At 31.0% G+C, this 18512-nt stretch overlaps 1 protein-coding gene across 7 annotated transcripts in view; it reads right to left on the reverse strand.

The window, feature by feature from the left end:
- Positions 1 to 18512, reverse strand: part of LOC125064024 (four and a half LIM domains protein 2) — a 151673-nt gene that overhangs the window by 14218 nt on the left and 118943 nt on the right. For 5 of the 7 annotated variants that reach the window (XM_047670791.1, XM_047670789.1, XM_047670790.1 and 2 more), the window contains 2 exons: positions 12398 to 12598; positions 10061 to 10235 (listed from right to left, as the gene is read on the reverse strand). In XM_047670791.1, coding sequence (XP_047526747.1) covers positions 10061 to 10235; positions 12398 to 12598 — 376 coding nt within the window. Of the gene's footprint in view, positions 1 to 2764; positions 3143 to 10060; positions 10236 to 12397; positions 12599 to 12937; positions 13209 to 18512 lie in introns of those variants that run through there. The other 2 variants (XM_047670793.1, XM_047670795.1) reach the window with 2 other exon arrangements.

Here is an 18512-nt window from a genome sequence, read left to right on the forward strand (position 1 = left end):
GAGATAGAATTGAATAGTCCTTAATGTTTTTGTCATTTTCTAGAATATAATTATAACTTTGTTAACTAATGAGTACTTGTGTATATTTTTCAATATTTGATGAATGATAGATTATAGTATATAATCAGTCATTTCACCAAGAGTTCATTGATAGTATTCACTTCTATTACTACAAGGCGAATCATAAGGTATTTCGAAGGAATTTTATTTCCAACCCAATATAAATACTATAAACGAAATACAAATCTGACACGCGATTAGATGTTATTGACATTTAAGTAGGTAAGCTTTATTTCTTGGCATTATAATAATTTTATGACATTTTTTTTTATATTTAAAGTTAAAGAAACTAACTTCGTTTGAAGAGTTTACTTGTATTTTTAAAATTAGAAATATGAATAAAAAATAGTCTCGTGAAGTCACAAGAAACGGTAACACATCTTGAATTACAATTACAAACCGTTGACTTTCTCTAATAATCTAAATACGTGATCTTATGGTTTTTATTCAACTTCTATGGGATGTCCGTTATTCTATCTATTATTACGATTGTTAAATACTGATATGACAGAGAGAGGTTTTTGACAATCATTGAACAACTTTTGTTTTCAACGACTAGTTCAACCTTACTATTCTCATTTGATTTTAAATATGAAATTACAACCCCTTTATCTACCACTGCTGGGATTTCGGTCTTAGATTAAGCTGGATACACATATGGCAATATTTCATCCATAATATTTATTAAGCGAGCACAAGAGGACTTAAAAAAAATCAAGGATATAATAACAAGTCCGCCCGGATTTAAATCTTCGTAATAATTTATATAACTAGCATGATTTTTATTTTATTGAAATGGTTAATAAAATAATTGAACAAGTGGACGCTTATTGTGGCTTAAAGACGTAAAGAAATTAGCATAATAATAATTCAGACCAATTTTGATAGCTTCCATACAATACACATATATTTAATTTATGATATAATTTTTACTTTTAATTTAGTATATATACATATACTAAATTATAAGTAACAGTATTTAGATCGCAATTAATTTAATATTCTTACTTTACACAATGTTTCCATAAAACGCGTCGTCCGGATCATTTTGAATACAGGACTTCACATAATTTCTAGTCCATTTATTTTATACTGAAGCTGTTATTTGCGAAATTATATTTCAGCTGTGAAATATATTACAAATATTTTTTACATTCTTTTTCCTTTGTTTTTTGTAAATTATACATTTTATAAAAGAGCCTTTGTTTTATTTTCAAGCATCAGTGAATTAAAACGAAACAATTTCCAACTTTTTTAAGGTGGTCTTTGTATTTATGTCACTGTTTTATGATTATTTATGTTTTTCATTTCGACTTGATCATTGTTGATTTATCTCTACTACCTATACTAATATTATATAATGCAAAAGTAATTGTCAGTTTGTCTGTCTGTTGCTCTTTCACGGCCTAACAACTGGCTGACGAACAACTCATAAAACAAGAGCGAAGACTATTTCCTATATTTTGTTGTTGTAGCATTGTTGTTGTTGACACTTGCTCGGCTTCTGGTACAAAAGATGGAGCATGAGTCGAATTGCAAATTTTTATGTTTGTGTTAAAACGCTTACCTATTTGAGCTTAGCCAGTAGATGCTAAAATAAAATCTTTCATAATCACTTAAAGCATTTAAGAGGCACTTGTATTCCACAATTAAACCGTAGACGATGTTTTAGATTTGAAATAACTTTTATGTCTTTTTAATGGTCACTTAGTACTAGTGGAATAATAATTATTAAAAGTTAAATAAAATTAATGAATTCATTCAATTCAAAATTCAATTTCATTTAAGATTCAGGATTTAAACCGTCACAAACATTGTATGATTATACATTTGCGCAGTTACTCATAAAGATAGTAGGTAACTGAATTAGTGTTTTTTTTAATGGTATGAAATGTATATGAATAGATTGAAAATATACAGCCTAGTTGTTTATGTCATTTATATCTAATAAATGTAATAATCGATTATAAATTTTAATAATAAATCGATTATTATTCAGTATCAGTATTTATAAAACCAAAATCGAGGTGAAGGTCAAATATTGTGTGTATACTAATTAGCGTCAGATCGATGTTTACTCAGTATATAGACAGTATAAATATACTAAAATGTTTCACCTTTATTGCTTTTAACATAAGGATTAAATTTACTTATAAAATCTTTAAAGAAATGCAAATGATTTAACACGTCGCGCCTTCGCTAAAGTATTTGTTGTATCCAAAACAAATAATTAGTTATGATCGCATTTAAAAAAATAAACTTGCGAAAATATTTTTTATGAACATTTTAAATATAATTTGGCATTAATAAATGAACTTAAAAATCAGCCTTCAACTGAATGTAAACACTAATTGAATGAAAGGAGAGGACTTCATTCGATTACGCCCGAATGAATTAATGGGCGGGTAAAATGGAAGCTATGGAGAAGTGTTAATTAATGTTCGGCATTACTTTAAAATCATTGAAATTTCAGAAGTTAAAAATATATATAATTTGATTGAACGTACATACGTTCATTAGATTTAGTTTATATAATTTTAATTAATTATTCTTAACTGATAATATAAAAAATGGATTAAATATAAAGTTACGTGTATTTAATTACTTATTTTATGTATCTGCGTATTTTAAAATTCTTTTTAATGTTTTGCTATAATTATAATAAATAAAATTCTATTTTTATAAAATATTTACAAGAGATAACCTGCAATTGTTTTCCTCGGATCGCCAAGCAAGCAGTGATCTTTCATGGCGCAACAAAACTTTTTGTTTTCCCGCTCAGCTGTTGCGTTCGGGAGGAACATCGACAATATGGCGACATCCTCATTGTTTTCCCGCGCCCTCCGTATCCTTTCCTGTCCTACCGTCTTTGTCGTCAAATGTAGACGCGACTTAAAGTCGTCACTTAACACGTCCGCCGACATGGCTATTAACTTTTTTAATAAATAAAATAAACAAAGAAATTTCAAAATTCCAAAAGAATAGTATTATAAAAAATGCGAGTTATATTTTAATTTTTTTTTATTGTCGTCGCGCGGAAATTTTAACAGAGTTTTTTCACGACAGCGGTGAGCAGGCTTCTCGGCTCGCGGTGCGGTACTGAACTGAGTGCCGTGTCGCGGCGTTCAAGTGAACGTGTAGGATGTAGGCTGTATATTGAACTTAATTGATCAAATATGATACCGTTTCGGATTCTTTAAAGAAACGGACAATGAGGAAGTAATAGAGTCATCTCGTTGATTAAGCCGTTGTGAAGATGCCGACATGAAAGTTTGCAATTGTCCTTAATTCTTCATTGACATAAAAATTTGTGCTTGCAGAATTTAGGTTAATTTTGGTAAAGCAAGGCTAGAGTGCAGCCACAAATAAAATTTTAAATTTTGGAGCTCTCACTTTTGTCTATTTTAAATTATATAATATTTTTATTTAAATGTTGTCAATTGTAAATTAGCACGGTGTTTTAATAATAAGCCGTAGGAATATTCTCATTGTACTTTTATTTAATCATGTCGTAGATTTTTTATAGTTATACATTGTGCTGAATTATTCTTAAGCGGTTGATTTCTAAAGTGCTCCATATAAAAAGTAAAGGGTGAAAAGTTAGGAAAAACTCTGTATTCAACGACTTGTTTAATCGTCTAGAGATGATCAGGAAGTAAAGTAGCCCTTGTGCCTTGCACTTTAAAGTTTAAAATCTTTTAAATAATACTCGTTCCCGTAAATCTACAGAGAGAAGAAGAAAGTAATGAGAATAGGTCAATGCGAAATGTAAATATTACCTAGGCTGGGGTAAAAATTACAAGTGCATTTGATGTGGGTCCTTGTACATATTATACACATATGTATAAACATTAGTTACTATATATAATTTAAACATATTTTGTTAATATGTTTTTAAGATTGCTTGAAGAATCTTCAATCGCTTATTATTATCACACAACTTAACGTTAATAATTCTATGCATTTCATATGATTACTCATATACCTACGTTGCATGTGCGCAAGTACAAGATTGATGTCTAGGTAATGCCTAGGTGTCATTATAGTTATCTCGAATCAAATGATAAATTAACGGCACTGATGTTCTTGAGATGTAATATAATATGACGTCTTGTCAATGCACTAAAGGTCGAATATGTCAACTTGCCTACATTTCACCTCGCATATTAACTTAGGAATGTTTTATTAGGCATGATACTACCATATATATCATGTATATCAAATCTAGATGCATTATAGTCTAGGTATATATAACTTCGTCTCGTTTGATTTATTTGATTTATATTTACTCTACTTCTCGTACAGTCATCACAATGACGGACACGAGAATATAAAATTAAATATTTCAAATCAATAGTAAAAAATTAATATTTATTATTATTATAATTATAATTATTAATAATAAGTTATCGCATTATATAGTGCGTTCAAAATCTATTATATTGCGAATTTATTATACTTAAATTTGTATTAATATAAAAGTGTCATGTCTAACATTACAGTTAATTTTTTGTTGTGTTAAATGTTAAAACTTTTAACTTGATAGGTGAAACATAAATGAAGATTAATTCTATAGTACATCTTCTACAAGAATATATTAAGTTTACATTCAAATTCAAATTGTTTTAGAACATCAAATTGCGTGAAAATTTATTACATATTAAACTGTCACATGAATATTCATAATATCACGCCAAAGTACTTCAATTTAATCGGTTTATTTAATCTATGCGGACGTTTACAGCACTAACGAGTGCTGAATGATTTAAAACGGTCGTATTTATTCAGCCGATGATTTTTCCCCGCTTCAAAAACGTTTCAACGGTTCTTTATTATTAATATTAGTTTTTATTGGGATACGGTATAATTTGTTTCTGAAATATCATTTTATTTTTTATTTTCACAACAAAGTTTCTCAAAGTTGATAAGGATATATAGTATTGTAGATTCAAAATGTAATATGTCAATATCAAGTTTTTTATTATTGGGTTTTTTATTTAAGGTTTGATATCGAGTTTGATAAATTTAAAAAAGTTGACGCGATTGTATTTACAGACAAAAATTTAGTTATTAATATACAATGTCCGGTATATATTTAGGATGACATAGTTTATGACATAATATATAAACATACAACGGTGAGTCACAAGCAAGAAAACTGCTTTAAGAGAATTAATTGGTATAATTTGTACAAAAAAACGTGGCAGAATTTATTGGTTTATTATTTAAATAGACTAGAAAAAAAAGAAATGAATAATGGTATGTCGAATTTAAATATTTTGTTTATACTTAAAGGTAGATTTAAAACTTGAAAATAATTTGATTTAAAGATCTTTGAGCTTTAAATGTCTTGAGATAAGGTTTTACAGCGTTCGGTATGTGGAATAAGATGTTAAAACTTTTTTAGGGATACTATTTGGTCAATAAAATATCTTAACATTCGTAAGTAGTGCATTGATTACAGAGACTTATTTCAAATATTCTACTCTACTACAATTTTACCTATAAAATCTTTATCTCGTTATCATTTTAATTGTGTGTTTTAAAGTTATTTCCCGTATTTAGTTTACTCATTTTTTGTCTCGGGTTTAAGTGTGTTTACTGAATTGAATGTATCTAAAGGTCATGATGAGTGTCTATTATTAGCTCGATCTTTGTGTGACTAAGTAGCAAGAGCTAAATAATTTTCGCGTGATACAGTAAGCGCCTAATAAATCAGAAGTGGCATTTTATATTTTTAAATACTTTATTTATTTTAAAACGCTTGTTACTTGTTTTCGTATGTGTGTGTTTGCGTGTTTGTGTATGTAGCAAATATTTTCGAATTATTTCCTTTTTTAAGTATTTTGTTGATTTGAAACACTAATGTTTCTTTTTATAAAGCAAAACCAGTCACATTGAAAGTAAATAAGTTTTCATAAATAACTAAAATTATTTATGAAAAACTTTTTTTTATTTGTCAAAGGCATGCCTACCGACGTGCCTAATCATAACACAGAGACCTTTGCATCTAAAGGAGAAAAAACTGCCAAGTGCATCACGTACAGGAGTTATCACACGTTGGGTACCTACGTCAAGTGTTAATTAATTCCACATAATTATTGGCGTAAGTTCTAATCATTAGGTACGTTATACATTGTATTAGTTTACAATTCAAAGAAGTAAATTGTTAATCTATTTTATTAAAACTATTTTCATTCGAAACTAAGTGTCTTTCGACTTTCCAGTTAAGAATATAGAAAGAGTGTTCTTAAATTAAACCTTGTTAAATCTGTATAGTAAACATTAAAAATAAATTAAAAATCAGCTTTAAACTTTATCACTTTTATTTGACCGAAAACATTCAATCGACAAATAGCTCTTAACGGTCAAAACAGTTTCAGAATTTCGCAAATCACGAGACATCATAACGGTATTAAATCCTAGCCAGCAAAAAAAAAGAGTAAATATCGTTTGTCTGAAATAAGGTTCACAATAGGTCGGACCGACACATTTGTCGTACCGAAAAGTATATTGACGTATATAATTATGTTCTTTAATACAACTGAGCACTGGTGTGATCCGATAATCGTCTACGACACATTGACCCCACGCTTTGCCACAGTTTTAATGTCGGCTCCGATATTGTTAGTGTTAAGTTTTGTATTGCGTCACCGATAATTATAGGCACGACACAGATCGTGAAAAGCAAGCGTCGGTAGTCGGCAGATAAAAGTCCGGTCTAATCTGAACAACTATATAATTTACACGCAAGAATTTTACTTGGGTATTTATATAATTTTGGGCACAATCGTAGAAAATAATATTAAAAATTAACAGAAATTAAAAAACGTTAAACCAAATTTGTTTCCCTTAAAACCTCATGTATATATATATATATATATATATATATATATGTGTGTGTGTGTTTTTAATGAATTAAAGTATGACAATCTTTGGACATTTGCGTGTATAACCTATGAAAAAATATACGTGAAGGCAGTATGGTTATAAACGTAGAAAGTAATGTTACTGCTCACAAACAATGTATTTATGATTTATATCTTTTTTTCGTGACACAGATCATTCATAGAGTATTTTATTTCAGATAATTTATCGATTCGATTCTCATACCTAATTTATAATTACGAAAAGGCGGACGATATTTTTGTCGGTATTGATTCAGAAATGAATACAATTGTATTGTGAATCATAAAATATGTTGCGGTCCCGTAAGATTAATGTTATTTTAAAGCGTGGGAGGTAATTGACGTTCCAGTTTAAAAAACACATTCATTATAAATTCATTATAATTCCTATTGTACGGGAGCTGATGCATAAATAATTGATAAATAGTTTTATTATTTGAAAATACAACCTATCTTCCGTTTATATTTTTAAAACCGTAACTACTTAAGCATTTGAATTAACTTAATGTTTGTTGGATACAAAATAAATAGATGTGTTAGAATATAATGGTATCTAATTATAGTACTAACCGTTTATTTTATATTATATATGAGATGGTAGGACGTTAAAGTGTGTAACGTAAACTTAATATTGCTACTAAAAGTTAATAAAGGTACATAAAATATTGGTTTACCATATATTACTGGTAACCCCTTAAAGATTACAATAACAAGGGTTTTTTGGTTCATGAGATTCAATACAAATTTAAAAGCATAATATTGGTTCTATTGCTTACATTTCTTAATGAGAATTTTATTAAAGGAGTTTTTATTCGAAGCTAAATAAAGATTGACAAGCGACATCCATATAAGTAGACGTATCAGAATCAATTCAATTTATTTTTTCAATCAGCACCCATGCATTGGTAAGGTATCGTTACAAGGCTCGTGATTGATCGTACAGTTCGATTTACGAGCTTTGTAGCGAATAGTGATATCGAATTAAGTATTGGACGTGTGATGGAATTAATACAAAACGTCGGTTAATTAATTACTGGTTTAATTAAACAAGTTTCCAATTTTTGGGCATTGTCGTAAATAGATTTTTTTTCTTAAATTTTAATGTTAACATTAATGTGCTTATGACCGATTTTGGTAAAAGCGGCCAATTTCAAAGAAGACTAGCTAGTTGCACAGAAGATAATTTAGTGAACAAGTTTGAACATGCCTGAGTGCTTGAGTATTAACTTCAGACTGTTACTGGAAGTGAATTTGGTGCGTTCGGGATTTCATCCAATGTCCTCAGGATATACACATGTAGCATCCTCATACGTTAGCCAATATACCAAATTAATATGACAAAGTTAATATAGTGTTAAGTGTATTAAAAATGTATGAGTTATTCAGCCAAATACCAATACTATAAACAAGAGTTTCGCTCAAGAACGAATGGAGCAATTCCACAATGAAATAAATGTCTACTTTCAGCCATAATAATGTAGCCTAAAATTCTATTCATTAAAATGAATTAATCTCCTGTTCAAAGTCGATTGCTGTATACTTATTAACTGAATCCAGGTGAGTGGTAGAAGGGAACTTATCAGTGCTCAGTATTTTTTTGCGAAATAAATTTGTGATATGTCCATGATAAAATATTCTATACATTATTATAATTGTTATTTACAAGACATAAAGGAACAAAGATGTTTCCCTATTGTGGTGGCAGTACATAGCTTGAGAAATTTGTTTTCAAAAGGTTTTTGTTCATTTTATTAATAATTTAATATGCACGTAATTTTTACTTCCGAGGAATATATTAAAAATCAAAAGTCCTGTACTGAAGCGTCGAGGCTGCGGCAATGACAATGGCAGGTTTTTTTCTTAAATCACCTTACAGTGCCTTAAGTAGCAAGGGTATGACGCTGCCCTTATACGGGCTAGCAAGTTAACTGCATAGCAGTAACACACACGACTCTACTCTTTAACGAGCTTATAACAACCTTCTAAGACATTAATTTATCATTAAAATTCAATAAAATTTAAAAAACACTTTGAGTATTTTTTTCGTATTTTTTTCCATTATTATTACGTATTTATACGATTAATGTAATAAATTATTAATTTAGTTTGTATATTACTATAAGCAATTATCATCTGATTTGTAATTATTTTTGTAATTAAATATTTCGTTTTTTTTTTAAATATATTTAGTAAGATTTTTTTCCGTTAGATCTCGTTGTCTGTGCGTCACAAAATATGAGTCAAATGATAGAAGCATATGTTTCACTAAACCCTCCCGAGTGTAATTTAACTCTATATTCAATGATCGCGACATCACTCCTTTTATAGATGTAAATGATTTAATGCTGCAGTAAATAAAATTTTTACCATGAGTACTTAATACACAACGTTTTATAGTTTCGCAGATACACTTACTCTTCGCCTATGTATCTTTTATACAAAAATTAACAAAACTTAACCCTAAAATTATTATTTTAGCCTTTTGAACATTGTTAATTATTATTAGTGATTTCCGACAGTTTCGTTTACATTTTGTTGTGAAATTTTGTTACCATAATATATGATTACTTTTTCAAAGAATTCTCATGTTTCTATAATATAAACCTTCATTATATTATAGGTAATTATTCCTTTCGTTGAAGCGAGATCCTTTAATTTAAGCAAGCTGTGTGAGGGGTTGAAAGCCCCCAATTAAACTCGGTTCCATTTAATATTTCCATGTCAGATCTTGTAACAAGGCGGATTTCACGAGAAACTATAAAAGATATGAACTTTTTTTTGCAAATGAGTCAAGTAAAGCTTCCATTCATTCATTCAACTATGAATACCCGTTGAATGTATATTTCGTACAGTGCTTAATGAAACTATGCCGCTTGTTTCGCTGTTTAAGTTTTTTCTTGATATATTTCGCTGTTAACGAATAAAAGTATCTAAGTATCTGTAGTTTACAATAGAATTATGTGTTGCAATGACGACATAGATATAAATAATTTTCCTCATATAATCATCATCAAAAGTCGAGCTAACATTTTCAAAGATCGTACTATGATCGGAAGTGACGAATTAAGGAAAATTATTAATGTAAAACTTACCAGCACGGAACACCTCGCCGCAGCCATCGCAGCGGCTGGCGAACTGGGCATCGTAGCAGTTACCGCAGTAGATCTTGTCAAGTTTGGAGCCGAACTGCTTGTCTACCAGCGACACGCGGCACTTGGCGCAGAGGAAGCAAGCTTCGTGCCAGTGCTTGTCTTTGTACGACAAGTCCTGAGGAACGAGATTAGATGTTAACAGTATTATGACTTTACATCTCAAAACTAAAAATATTTTTATTTTATTAAAATTAAATACGTTGCTGTCTCAACTCAGTAATATTTGCAATGATAATTAAACTATTAATAGATATTAACATTTCTTGGAAAATTATTTTTGTATGGATGGATGGCAGTGGGTGGTTGATGTAGTTCTTAACCAATGATCGCGGGTTCAAATTCGGGCAAGCACCACCGAGTTTTTATGAGTTTAAATAGTGTTTATAATTAATTTCGTGATCGACGCTAAAAAAAATTGTAAAGAAACCTGCGTGTGTCAGGTGAAATTCTGCCATTTGTACATACTTTTGTCTACCACCAGGTAGTAGAAGAGCATGATGAAATAAGCTCGTAACCTTCTTCTTAAGATATCATTAAGACTTTTAACGCATAATGATTATATAATTCATTAACAAGAATGTCTTATGTTATAAAGCACTCTTAATTACTTAGCAAATAACATGGAAAATGTTAAAAGTATTGACAGTGGCGTTCATAGCTCAGAATGATTAATGAGTTGATTTGAAGTGATGGGCAAATATACAATTATTCTATAAATAAAAACATAGATTGAGTGGAAAAACCCACAAGAAACGATTAGGTTTGTGGGCGAAGTTTAAAGATTACGGCGAAGATTAAGCTAAGTATTTTTTAAAAGAAAAAAATGTCCAATAATTACGACCTAGTGATTTTAATCAGCGTCTATTAAATTTTTAATAAACAGTGCCAAATAAATTGATAATAATTATAATTATGTGTCGATACTCTGTGTGTAAACACGAAATCTAAAAATTATTAAAACTCTTCTTGGAATCTGATATCTGGTATACAAATACAAGTAAATGTTGTATTTACTCTAAATAATGGCATTCCGAGATAAAAAAAAGAATTCCAGTAAAGTAAAATAACTATATGTTAATTTAAATATTTCGTATTGAACATGTGTTTGATGTACAAAGTTTAACTTAACTAATAAGTAAACAAGTCTAAACAGAAACCACTCGGCAATTTACGAATGCATCCAATCTCAGAGTTTCAAAATAAAGCCCCTTCATTATGTGTTCTATTCTTGGCACCATCACGAGATCTGTTACAGTAACTATGTTAAAACTAAACTAAATGTGATGTCAATAATATATGAATGTTTATTTTAGCCGATTACGAAATACTAAGTGGTGGAATCGTGCATAAATCTCAAAAGAGTCGGATCCACCCATGGTTTCTCAAGGTTGAAACTAAATGAAAACATTAGAATAATACTGTTTCCGACCCAAAAATAGTACGTGACCAGAGGCCAGTTTGTTTTCAAAGAATGATATTGAAATAGTCTCGACAAAAAATAACAAACAATTTCTATAAAATCTTTAACGATACGCTAATTTTTATTCTTTTGATGAAATTATGACGTTTTCTTTCACTTCTCCAAAAACTGAAGCTTCTTAATGAACGAGATGTAAAGTATCGGTGTTATTGTGCAATCAAGACCCGACATTTTCCTTTTGATCGTTAATGTTTCTCTCGTCATATCTCTACTGACAGAGCTTCAAAGTAATTTGAATATTAGTACAATTATGATATTGCAGCTGTTTAGCTAACGGAAAAAGTCATTCGTCAGTTGGGATAAGCATATTATAGGTATACTCGATGTTGGCAACGATCGGCCTGGGGCCGTGTGCAGAGGTACGCCCGAAGAATCTGGGCCGACTGGAGTGACAAAACTAAATTTGATCGCCGTAACAAAGCTAAGCGATGCCACTGACTCTGATACAATTCTAATAATGGTATCATTTCGTACACATATTTGATCGCATACGTTATCACATTTCTTTAATTTTCGTATTGGCACATACACTATGTTCAATGTAATGTACATGTTGATTATGTTATTTGTCATGTATATTTCTACCGCAATATATCTCTTTGTAGTCGTATAATTTATTATTGACAAACAGAACACTTTGATGCAAATCATTTACTAAGTTAAACGCAATTATTTTCAGCTAATTTTAAATCGTGATTAGTACTTAGATACAATTAAATAAGTCGCATTAGGCAAAAATAGATATTGATGCCCTTAAATCACTTGTTAATAGAGGATTGATTTCTATTGCTGCAAACCTTAGAGTCGATGCCGATGATCTTGTTGCATTCCTCACAGCCATTGGCAAAGACGCTCTCATAGCACTTGATGCAGTAGGGGTGCTCATCTCTGAGCACGTAGCGTTGTCCGGTGAGGGACTCATCACACTGCCAGCAGCAGAAGTGACCACTGTGCCAGTCCTTGTTCATCGCCTTGGTGTATTCGCCACTGAAAATAAGCTGTAAGCAATAGAGGCGGTTAATATTGTAAATTTATGGCATAGCTTAAAATTTATGTGTTGTAAAAAATAAGTATATTATGGTAACATGAGCTACGTGTATTATAAAAAATAAAAACCTAAATTGCAAAAAATATATTTATGAGGTAAACGTATTTATTACGCAGGTTAGTTTAATATGTACCTTAAATTAGATAGGGTATGTGAGGGTGGCCAGTGTAATAAAAATGCATGGCTAATATCACTTAATAATAAACATCAGATATCAACACATGACACAGACACTGCGGTCACATCGCACTGCGCACGAGGGTCAAGGTTTGGCCACCACTACACATACCCATCATCGTTGGTGGTGGTGGTATTGGTCTGGTCAATTTCAGTGACAGTGACCTCGCCATCCTTGGATTCCCTACGTTTGGTAGACTTTTTGACCTTCCTGGTCTTCCTTTCGGTGGTGGTGTACTGGACTTGAACGTCAACGTCAGCCATGGTAAGAGACGGGGCTGATTTTGCAATAGAAACGATATCACCGAACGCGGTCGCGACCCGAATTCGAATGGCGAGCACCGGTGGGTGAATCGCAGGAATTATTCCAGAATGTTTAGCGCAAGCGCCGGTGGGGGGAGTTCAGGATTTAAATTTGGATGAGTGACGGAGAGGGCAGGTGCGCGGGCGGCGTTTCCAAACGTCCGGAGAATGGCATGTTTCCTTCGATAACCCGCCCGCGAACAGTTACCCCACATCTGTCGACATTTAAAGGGATTCACCGTTAGCTCGAGATGATTTGATGCGGAGCACTTGTAAAATATAGGCCGATCGGTTCTGAGCAATGGATATTGAAATGAAGCGTGAGCTTATCGTTTGGCTGAGATTCAGCGTCTGTTCGATTGTTTAACGATTAGTGATTTACATTCAATGGCCAATATAAATAAACATCGACCTAAATGAATTAAAGGCGATTATAGTCCATAATTTACAGGAATTTGACCCTGTCAGATATGAATTGACATGACAACAGGAGGTCTTTGCTTTTCATCGAGTCTCGAAATTCGAAGCTCGAACTGCGCCAAAAGCGTCATTAACAGTAGTCGCTCGACATTCTTCATAATGCAGTAGCAATTGTTTGTATAAAAACAAGTAATAATTTAGTCAATAAATTTTTTCATAATCGAACATTGCCTAGTATATTAAGTTTTTAATAATAAAAAAATATTTTTCATACTTTATTTATAATTAATATGTAAAAAGTTGACCACTTTGATTATCATGTAAATGTTCTCTTAATATTGTATAACAAAATAATACGTAAGATATTTTACAAATAGCTACAGATCGCAAGAATTTGTAGATATTTTCAACTTCGATTCTCGATAAGGAACGATTAAAACAAACGACGTGCAAAGAATATACAATATATTGCCAAATTGTATATTATATTTTAGACTTGTATAAAAGAGTGTAATATTCATGTTACGAGTATATGACATAAATTCCTAATTCCTTGATATATATATTAAGATTAGATTAATATATATATATAGATTAAGATCAGAGATGGCTCCGTAATATTGAAGGGCGTATGTGCTGACCGTTGGGTGTTCAAGCTATTAATTTTCCATCTCGATCTCGGCGGTGAAGTAAAACAGTAAGCCTTTATATGTTAAATAAAACTGTACTATATCTTTATCCACCATCACAACCTGGAGAAGTGTGATAGAATAAGCTCCAATTTTTGTCCTACATGAGAGAGGAGAAATTCGTCCACATTACGACACTGGGAATTAAACAAAAAGAGCCCAAGTTTCTGGGATCGTGAATGCGTGAGCTGCCTCACGTGTACTATTTAAGACGGCCCCGAGGAGGACAACAGTCGGGTTGGCCTCACGCTGCCGTATGCACTAGAAAGGAATATGGAGGGATGATTGATCTCATCTCTCCATATGTCCCTTGATGATTTCCTCCCGATCTGTGCTCCGCCAACCGCGGGCGGGCAGTACGGCAAGGGACCGCAGATGCGTTCGACAACACGATCCTGCAATATATTTATCTGTTTCTAAGATAACCATCGCAGTGCTTTTAGTAGGTAAGAACCCCACAAAAATCGCCTTCCCTACCCCTGGGTCTTGTATAAAGGATTCGGCGTATTATACTGGAGGTTTTCACTGCGTCAAATAAGGAGGCGTTTGCCCAGTAGTACGACATTTTCACGTTGCTCCTATTATATATTGGTTACAACAGAAAAATAATTTCCAAATTTGGGTTTGTAGGTTTTAGGAGAATCATCAACGTATTAACGGATATAAAATCGAAATGGGATTTTAAATCTGTTTAATAATAATATTAAACAGATTTAAAATCCCATTATTATTTAATGATCTGGTTCCAAATCTCTATGTAATCGATATGATGAATGAAAGTATAAACTTTCATTCATCATATCGATTACATAGAGATTTGGAACCAGATCATTAAATAATAATAATAAATTATAAATAGAAAAAATATGTCAAAAATGTTAAACACGTTGCACCTTTGTAATTAGTAATAGCAAAGTCATCAATTAGAATCAATGTAATCGGAATATGTAATGTAATGTGTATTCCACCAACACGCATTGGAGCAACGTGGTGGAATATGTTCCATACCTTCTCCTCAAAGGGAGAGGAGGCCTTAGCCCAGCAGTGAGTAATTTACAGGTTGTTATTGTACAAAAAAAAAGGTAATCGGAATCTCATTAAATTTTGAATGTTCGAATCTCGACGATCAGGTTATTCAATATTTTCTAATGAGAAAATTAGAAAATATTGAATAATCTAAGATTATGAAAGTATTGTATTTACGTTATAATAGATATAAATGACACTGTTACCTTTATAAGGAGCAAATTTTAAAAATAATACAATAATATCGTTTATAGGTTAACAGTTAATTTATAATTCGTAGTCGTTAATTTAAGAACGGCTTTTTTCGTTTCCTGTGTTTCCTCAAACATCGCAGCCTTCGTTTTTGTCTAGACATAGTACAGTCGATGACTTAGCCGTTCTAGCGAGGTCTTGGTCAACGTTCATTCAATAGTTTATTTTTAATTTTCTTACGATGCGGCTTGAAAATTCGATGAAAACACCTGATCGTGGGAAGTACTTTTAACCATTTCCTCTCAAACAAACAATACTTGTGAAACGATGTGATGATATAATAGTTTAGGAATTTAATCAATTCTATTTTAAATCCATTTATTTTTAGTATAAATTAAACTACTTCAAGTATAATTTTAAATCGTTTGTTGTGTGATTTATATGAGTTACATATATTTAATACAAATGAATATACACTAACTTTTATTAATTATTTGAATTTATTAAATATATTGTATATGTATTGCTTGGTTATTATTTGGTTGATTCATAGCCAAAAGCAATTTATATTTCTTAAAATCCTATTTAAAACATAAACGGAAAGCACGCGTAAAGTTCATGGAAATACAATTCGCAAACCGACGCAAAGTAATATTTTATCTGTGCATTCTTTACATAAATTTTAAAGATTGTATTTTCTTACAAAGAGGTTTTACTCATTTATTACAAAATAGTTATCTCATTTCAAAATGTTGGCACTTTACATTATTCTCAAATACGTTTTGTCCCTATATGGCAGGTATTCTTTAGGCGAATGAAATATATTATAGAATTGTTGTTATTGCGCAAGATAGTTAGGAATTATAAAGAAATATGATTTTATAATAAATCACGACAGTATATTTCATATTTTGGGTTTGTTTGTTTATTTCTCTTATATAGAAATGACAATTAATATACGGAAGATTTAAATTTCAGTTTAAAGTTAATTACACATTATTTAATTATAAAGATTTTTACGTTAAATTTGATGCTTACAATCACAAACTAAAATTTCATGTGGCAATAATTACAAAATCACAGCATCATTCCACCATATTGTTATATTTCTTATGACGTCACTTAACCTTTTACATACGGGATTAGTACAAATGGAATAATGAATAATTTTATATATTTTTTAATATTTTATTTCGCAACATGTCACGAACATCTCTATTCGTCTGTCACAGATAACTTAAAGCGGTAAATGTCTGGTAAGGGATTAAGAGTCTAGAATCAAAAATACGCAGAAACTTGGGCTTCACATTAAATGGTCGGTAAACAATTGTATGAATTGACGGATATATTGTATAAATATAGTAAGCAGAACCTTGTGAACTAATGATCTTTCATGCCTATTAAGGAAAAATATTCGTTTAATTCTCTATTTTGAGCCTGCTAGTTGAAGGCCGTGCATATCTCAGATCTCTTTCGGTACACTCAAAAATATTTTAAACGTCAAGCCCAAAATAAATTGTAACAAACATAAAAACTTGGCGTTGTATGGATTTGAACCCGATCAGTTAACATCCACGTGTTCAAACAACTGAGACGTAGTCACTTGTAAACAATCTATATATATATGCAGAGTGCAACGAAAATAGTTTTCTTGAATTCATAAAACTCGACATAAATCAGTCAAGCAGTCATCATTTATATTAATTTATCTTAATTTTTAAGGATTCCAAGAATTTGAAAAAGTCTCGTTTGCGACTTGACTATTGAGTTTGGCTTGGCATTGTTTTCAGTGTTTAATTTTAGTCTGTGACGAATGTACACCCGGCTTGGGGCGAAAATAGATTAGAAAGGGGATTGGTAAATTCATTATGATGGAAAATAAATAGCATTAATAAAACTAAACACGATTATGAACTAAGTAGCCCTTTGTATCGTGTATACACTATGTAAATAATACAATTTTAACTATACATGATAATAGCTGATCAAAAAATATACACAAGCAACATCTAAAAAATTGCTAATATATATTTATTATTTATACGAATAATAAAATATAAGATAATTTCTTCCGCACTATCTAGAACATAACTGTATTTAATAGGTGTAGATCTGCATTTATTATTTTTATACGAATATGACAACACATCGGGAAATGTATAAATATAATATTATAAATAATGTTATTATTTTCAAGGTACCTAAAATTTGAATAACTAACTATTGCCCGCGGTTTCCGCGGTTGATAGGTAAAAAAGGAAGCCTATTTCCATCTTTGGGATTCGAACTAAATGATATTTGATAGCTTTCGTTGCTACCAAATATCATTTAGTTCGGTTCAGTGGTTGGGCCGTGAAAGAGCAACAGAGAGATATCATCACGCGTTATAGACTGAGGCGTCTTATAAATTATATTGTCCCAGGTTCTTGGACAAAGATAAACAAAGATTGAAGCTATTTTAGAAAGTAATATACCCCTAGAATTCAGCTTGTCATTATCTTTATCAGGCTCTAGGTTTTTGTGACATGAACTTTTAGGATAAAGACTGCATTGTATATATTTAATGTCAAATATACAATCAATATACTGTAAAGATAATATTTGAGCAAAGCAGTTAAGCTATGGCTATTTCAAATATTTTAATTGTTTAAGAAATTCATTATGTTGTTTCTTAAGAGTATTGATTTCGAATGCTTTAAAATGTTTTAATATAACGTGTTCATAAACAAGACTACCAATTATTTGCAACGTTTACATTTAGCACTTTTCCCACTTCAATAATATGACCTCTTATTATAATTCTATTGTGTAATAAGTAAAACTATACGCCAAGTCGAAATGATAAATTTGTTGGCAAGGGGTTTCCTGTCGTAAATGCATTATATTTACTTCGTGATTAAATATAGTTTCTTGTGGTTACCAGAGTCGATTGTCTTCCATGTTACGACCGCTGTAATGTTATCTTTGAGTCGCTGCAGATATATTAAACTTGGTGTATGAAAGAGAACTTTAAATATAATGGTTTTTATTAGCTTGTGGTTTACAAGAACTCACACA

This window comes from Vanessa atalanta, chromosome 5 (genome assembly GCF_905147765.1).
Source record: "Vanessa atalanta chromosome 5, ilVanAtal1.2, whole genome shotgun sequence".
Lineage (NCBI taxonomy): Eukaryota > Metazoa > Arthropoda > Insecta > Lepidoptera > Nymphalidae > Vanessa > Vanessa atalanta.